The sequence below is a fragment of the Dipodomys ordii genome, unplaced genomic scaffold (genome assembly GCF_000151885.1).
Source record: "Dipodomys ordii isolate 6190 unplaced genomic scaffold, Dord_2.0 Scaffold74, whole genome shotgun sequence".
Lineage (NCBI taxonomy): Eukaryota > Metazoa > Chordata > Mammalia > Rodentia > Heteromyidae > Dipodomys > Dipodomys ordii.
The window spans coordinates 1,365,965-1,372,688 of NW_012267290.1; the positions used below are offsets into that span (position 1 = coordinate 1,365,965).

Genomic DNA, 6,724 nt, shown 5'->3' on the forward strand with positions numbered 1-6,724 from the left:
AGAGTGCTAGCCTTGAGCTGAAGAGCTGAGGGACAGTGCCCAGGCCCAGAGTTCAGGCCCCACGACTGGACCCAAAAAAAAAAAAAAAAAAAAAATGCAGTCTAAAAAGAAAATGTCATTTTTCTTGATCACTGGAAAAATAAAATTTTTACAAAACAAAAAGTTAAGGAAGAACTCATGTGAAGAGAGGGTCAGCAGTATTAAAAGTATGTGCACATATTGCTATTTCAAAGATGTACAAGTAGATGTCTGACCTAATGGAAAACCTACCAACTGAGAAGCAAGTACCAGTATAGCAAGCAGCACCTGCTTTAGGACCAACACTTCCACAAGTATGGAAATGCCAAATTAGAAAACATGAAGGGTGACATTGTCCAAAAATAAATGTTCACAAAAAAATTAAAAAGCTAGAAAACATAAGCATATATTGTAAGTTTATCCTTTGCAAAGTTCCATGCACAGAGAAATGGGAAAGGAGATGATAGAGCTTGGTTCCATGGTTAAGAGAATTCTAGAGCAGCGGTAGCAGCAGAAAAGGATACTTACCAACAGACACCAGACAGTAAAAAGATTTGTGCTGGAAATCCAGAGAAGAGAGGTGAAGAGAAGAAAAAAGAAGAGACCAAGCCAGGAACCAGTGGCTCCCAGCTCCTATAATCCTAGCTACTGAGGAAGCTGAGATCCAAGGATCGCAAGAAAGTCAGTGAGACTCTCGTCTCCAGTTAACCACTGGAAAATGGGAAGTAGAGCTTTGGCTCAAAGTGATAGAGCACTAACTAGCCTTGATCACAAAGAGGCTCAGGGTCAGCACAAGGCCCTTAGTTTAAGCCCCACAACAGAGAAAGAAAGAAAGAAAGAAAAGAAAGAGAGAAAGAAAGAGAGGAAGAGAGAAAGAGTGAGAGAAAGAGAAAGACAGACTATTAAACTTAGTATTAAGCAACTTAGAATATGAAGATAATTTTTACAGTAGAGATAGGAAAACAACAGTGTAAAAATGAAGAGACAAGCAGTTTCACCCAGCCTAAGTCTAGGACTACCAGCTAAGCCACTTTGCTTCAGGAACTTACGTGGGAGTCCTCTTCGCATTCCTTCCAGTCCTGATAAAGGTCTCTCATGTCCAGGAGCCGGTTTTCCAGTTTTTCCAAAGACCAGATTTGTTTTCCTTTTCCTTTTCTTCTCACCTGGATCGCAGGTTCACTGAGAAGAGAGCCTCGCTGCAAAGATAGCAGACAATGGCCACTCATCAGAGATGCCAACAGCAGACAACAGCGTGACACCCCGGCCACCCGTCAGAGATGGCCACAGTGAGCCTGAGCGTGAGTGTCACAGCCGCCAGGCATGGCTTGTTACAGGAACAGGACTGCCACAGGGCATCCCAAAGCTCTGACAGCCTCTACTGGGTCTTCCATGCAATCAAACTTCAGATTTCAATATAAACTTAGGTGTCCATGTAAATTTACACTTTGACTGTAGTTGGAGATAAACTTAAATTTAAGACCTGACACTAATAGAAATAAAAATGCTCTATTCACATCATCATCTGGCCACAGAACACCAGTGGGCTGAAAGAGTGTTCAGGGCAAGGGATGTCTGCTGAGAAGACCATTCTACTTTCAAAAGTGAGTCTTTCATTTTATGAATGGATAATATGCCAATGCTTAAAGGAGTAAATTTGTGAGATAGGCCCTATGAAATTCCCAAAACAGTAAGCTATGAGAAGTGTACCATTTCCCCATTTGGGAATAAAATATGATTATCAGCTTCCAAGTATATTCGGATTTATTATAATAGCCGATTACTAGGTAAGAGCTAGTAGTTGTATAACACCATAAAATTATTCCCGTTTGAATAAATTTATGTCATTTTTTTTAAACCAAGGACTATGGATTGAAACCTCTGAAACTGTGACCTAATAGAGTTCTTCCTGCTTAAGTTCTCCGTAATAATTATTTTGTGATAGTCATCGCCAGCCAAATCTGACGAACGTCCAAGGGAAGGGAGGAGGGGGGATCGAGGGCTCCCGTTAGACAGGGCAAGCGGGAACTGCCTCATCGATGGTGAGGGATGGCACCTCACCTTCCTGTTGGCATCCAGGCTACAGGCTGGGATCTGGAGGGTAACTTTATATTCCGTTCTTTTATCCAGCTCCTCGGCAATGTAACTCGCTTCTCTCACCAACAGATTGGCCTTCACAATTTGCTCCCTCAGCCTCAGCAAGCTGTTACTCAGTGTTGCTTCTCTGTAAATAAATGATGATAGTAACGATAACAATAATAAAAGGAAGAAGGGTGGAGCTGGAGAGATAACGTGAAGAGCACAATGTCAGGAAACTATACTGAGCCTAGCTTATGACGGTCTTTTGCATACAGGGAGCCAATGACTGACACTGACCATGCACATACTTTTTTCCGGGTAACATCCCAAGCACCAGATCACCTTGTGTGGCCACAGGCAGAGGAAATGCTTCAGAAACCTGATGGTATATGCATCATAGAGATCTTCATAAACTTGAGACTTTGACTCAGCAAGTCTGCAGTGGAGATTCAGAAGCTCTAGATCTCTATCAGCCTCCAGTTGATAAGGAAACTGCCTGACTGCAGCACAGAGGATAGCGACCTACCCCAGTCTGTAATCAAGGAACATAGCATTTTGGTGTGGTGCTAATTAGCCCGTAGGTTTGATAAACCTACAATCTGCATCTCATTAGCACCATGCTTTTCCTACCTGAGCTGATCAGTCCATACAACCAACCTCATGGTTTTCTTTTTAAAAGCATTTACCCAGACATCTGAATCTCAAGTGTAATGAAATAATAAAGTATAAAAGGCAAATAAGCTGAAAAGGAGCAACACCTAATGTAAACAAAGCTGTACTTACTGACAGTTCCCATGATCAACACCACAACAGCAATTCTGGGCTGAAACACTCTCTTGAAATGTAATGGTTTTGCAAGTAACATCCAAGAGCAGGTGGGAGCATGACCCCTACCCCCAACCCCCACGCCACCTACCTCTCCTCGGCCCACTGTCTCAAACGCTGCTGGGCACTGGGTGAGTGGAAGGAGAGCCTGTCCATGCGGCAGTTCTGCTTCTCAGGGGACAGCCTTCTCCGGAGCTGCTCCAGCTCGTGCTCGTACATAAGCCGCTGGCGCTCCAGTGCAGACCGCTTCTCCTCTTCATGCTGTTGCTCGAGGCTGTTCAATACTGACTGCATGGGATCTAAACACGTTTATACAAACAAAAAGTTCAGTGTGCTTCACGTGTTCTGTATGACTGTACTATCAGCTAATTACCACAACCAAAACCATTTAAGACAATCTGTAACCAACATAGCTGTGTGTAACGTAGTGTACCACATTAATCTATACTATAGTAATCTATTCTCAATTAGATATTCCATACCAGTCATCCATATAGAAAAAGTAGGTCTAAATAGCACCTAAGACATGAAGATATATTACAATAGTAGGAATAAGCTAGGGGCAGTGAAGATTCACATCTCCAAACTTCTACCAATGAAAACAATGTTTACCAGGTATCACAATAAATCTAACCATATATCAAAAGCAAAGAGAAGGCAGGTTTTTATAAATAAAAGACAAAGAATGGAGCTCTACAATCAGCAACATAGAGACTTTCTTTTTTTTTTTTTTGGGGGGGGGTCCAGTCGTGGGGCCTTAACTCTGGGCCTGGGCGCTGCCCCTCAGCTCTTCAGCTCAAGGCTAGCGCTCTACCATTTGAGCCACAGCGCCACTTCCAGCTTTTTTCTTTTTGCTTATGTGGTGCTGAGGAATGGAACCCAGGGCCTCAGACATGCAAGGCAAGCGCTCTACCACTGAGCCACCTTCCCAGCCCAACATAGAGACTTTCTTGTGAACACTTAAAAGGTCTCATGGAAAACACTGTTAGCACTGCCCACCTCAGGAGATCCTACAGTGCAGCAGACCTGCTCACCGTTATTTCCCAGGGCCTTCATGGTCACCTCCATCTGCGCATACTCGAAGTTGAAGTTGATCTCACTGGACACCTCGCTGGAGGAGTCCCCGTCTGCATCCAGTTGCTCAGAGCTGTTATCATTCTTCAGGGAGGCCTCTTGCGCCTCACCTTCTCGTTCTTTCTTTTTCTTCTTAGGCAAATTGAGTCTTGATGTTGGGCCGGGGAGGGGGAGAGGTGGAGAATGGTAATTTTTACAAATCAAGATAGGCACTTATTCATTCCATTCCACAAGTGCTGCAATTTTTTTTTAATACCTAGGGTATATCCCATAAGAACAAGGTAACTGCTGCTTTCAAGAACTTTATATTCGGGCTGGGAAGGTGGCTCAGTGGTGGAGCGCTTGCCTTGCATGCCTGAGGCCCTGGGTTCGATTCCTCAGCACCACATAAGCAAAAAGAAAAAAAGCCGGAAGTGGCGCTGTGGCTCAAGTGGAAGAGTGCTAGCCTTGAGCTGAAGAGCTGAGGGACAGCGCCCAGGCCCAGAGTTCAGGCCCCATGACCGGACCCCTCCCCAAAAAAAGAACTTTATATTCTAGTAACAGAAAGAAAACATTCACCTTGTACAAATACTACAATAGAGAGCAAGAGACAGACCATGTGACCTTACAAGGTAGGTGGGTTAGGGAAGGTGAGGCCCGCTTCAGAGAAGGATAAAGAAAGCGTCATCGCAGAACTGTCTGTGGTGAGGCCTATGGACTCACCAGAAAGTAGGGCAGAGGAAAGTGGGGAAGATGTGAGAACAGAAGGCCCACAGTCTCGGGAGAAATTATGAGTACAACAGCAACATACACAAAGCTTGTAAAGAACAAGCTGAATAGGAGAGGTGGAAAGAGCGACTTGGCCCAAACTATAAAAATTTTGAAAATTAAGCTAAGCAATTTATGCTTTAGTTTGGGGAAGGAAAAATTGAAAAGCATTATCCAATTTTTTTTAACCCATCCACCCTTTGTTCAGAAAGGAGAGTATCAAGGGGCCCACAGTCGGTCTGCAGCTGAAGGACGCTGGCCACAGACAGGAAGACCAGGATTTCAACTTTGTAGAATCCAGCCAGCTTGTCCACCAACACAACTCTGCTTGGGAAACACTATATGCAGCCTGTTCTCAGCCTCCTATAAGCTACCAGGCAAATTCAAGCAAAGTGGAAGATTGCTAGAGGCAACAGAAGAGTCAGAAGGCTTCAGCACGCTCCTTCCTTTTCTACCAGTAAGCTGAATGTTTCTTCTATGGCTGGAGCAGTACAGCTATCTCTAGACCGTGGGACAACACCCAGACAACAGGAAGATTGCTGCCCTGACATTTCTGAGAGGCTTCACAATATCAGGTGCCACTTCCCTTCAGATCAGAGAAATAAGAGGTCTAACCATTAAACTATCTCTGGCAAGTATGCTTCACTGCTGAAAATATCCCTGAGGAAAATATCTACCTGATTTTATGGCTAAGAAACTGTGTCCTAATACCAAAACAACCAACTTCCACTGGGAAATAGAAAAAAAAAAATGTAGGGAAGGTGGCTCAGTGGTAGAGTGCTTGCCTTGCATGCATGAGGCCCTGAGTTCGATTCTTCAGTACCACATACACAGAAAAAGCTGGAAGTGGCGCTGTGGCTCTAGTGGTAGAGTGCTAGCCTTGAGCAAAAGACACTCACAGAGCCTAGGCCCTGAGTTCAAGCCCCAGGACTGGCAAAAAACAAAACAGAAAAAAAAAATGCTAATAAACTCTGTATTTTTCGGCAATGTATTGTTCCTATACCCTCAGGTCCAGATGTATGTAAACAAACCTATAACACACACATAGCAGATATATTTTTATACATAAATACATAGAAAATAATATCTATAACATTAAGGAATTAAAGTTACATTTATAAGGTACCTTTCTACTTTAGAGCATAATTTTCGACAGCATTTCCCCACTAAGGGCTATGAGCATGGTGATACCTGAAGAAGTGGTTGTTTCCCCATAATATCCTGTCCCCGTGGTGCAGCTGGACTGGACTGGAGACAGAAGACCCATTTACAAACGTTCTGTGGGAAGAAGAGGTCAGCCATGAACAGCAATCATCCCACCCTCTGCTGTTATTTTCCAAAGCTAGTTAGTGGAGAATACAAAATAACCAACTCCCCAAAATAAAACCTATCCTTGGTAAATTTTAGTATTTTTGCTGATTTTTCTCAGTGCTAATGGTGCTAAGGATAACATTATCATTCTCTGTATTTCAAAGTTTTAAACACTCTCTAGTTTACTTAACACGCTTATTTGATTCAGTGTTAGAGATCAATACTCTCTATTTTTAATTTTCTAAACTTTGAGGAAAGGGAGGGTGGAGCAGAGGGGTGAGAATATTCAAAGAGGTAACACTGACCAAGGTGCATTGTATTCGTAACTGGTTTGTTGAATAGCAATTCCTTTGTACAGCTACTTAAATTTAAAAAAAAAGAAAATCTAAGAATATATAAGCTTTTATATTTTTAACCAAAACCAAAAAAAATCTATGAGATTGGGAGTCCGCCTATTTCAGTAGTAAGCCTTGTGAATTTTTCAGTTATAAATTAGTATTGCCTATGATGATTAACATCACATCAATTCCATAGAATTTTATACATTTTTGAGAGCATACTTTTGAGATTTTTTTTGGGGGGGGTCCGGTCGTGGGGCCTGAACTCTGGGCCTGGGCGCTGTCCCTCAGCTCTTCAGCTCAAGGCTAGCGCTCTACCACTTGAGCCACAGCAC

General features: G+C 43.0%; 1 protein-coding gene across 1 annotated transcript in view; it reads right to left on the minus strand.

Moving 5' to 3' along the window:
• Window positions 1-6,724, minus strand: part of Kif13b (kinesin family member 13B) — a 94,937-nt gene that overhangs the window by 54,551 nt on the left and 33,662 nt on the right. The window contains exons 12-16 of the mRNA XM_013024195.1: window positions 5,932-6,018; window positions 3,954-4,141; window positions 3,011-3,218; window positions 2,077-2,239; window positions 1,068-1,214 (exon numbers count right to left, since the gene is read on the minus strand). Of these exons, the coding sequence (XP_012879649.1) occupies window positions 1,068-1,214; window positions 2,077-2,239; window positions 3,011-3,218; window positions 3,954-4,141; window positions 5,932-6,018 (793 nt within the window). The remainder of the gene's footprint in view (window positions 1-1,067; window positions 1,215-2,076; window positions 2,240-3,010; window positions 3,219-3,953; window positions 4,142-5,931; window positions 6,019-6,724) is intronic.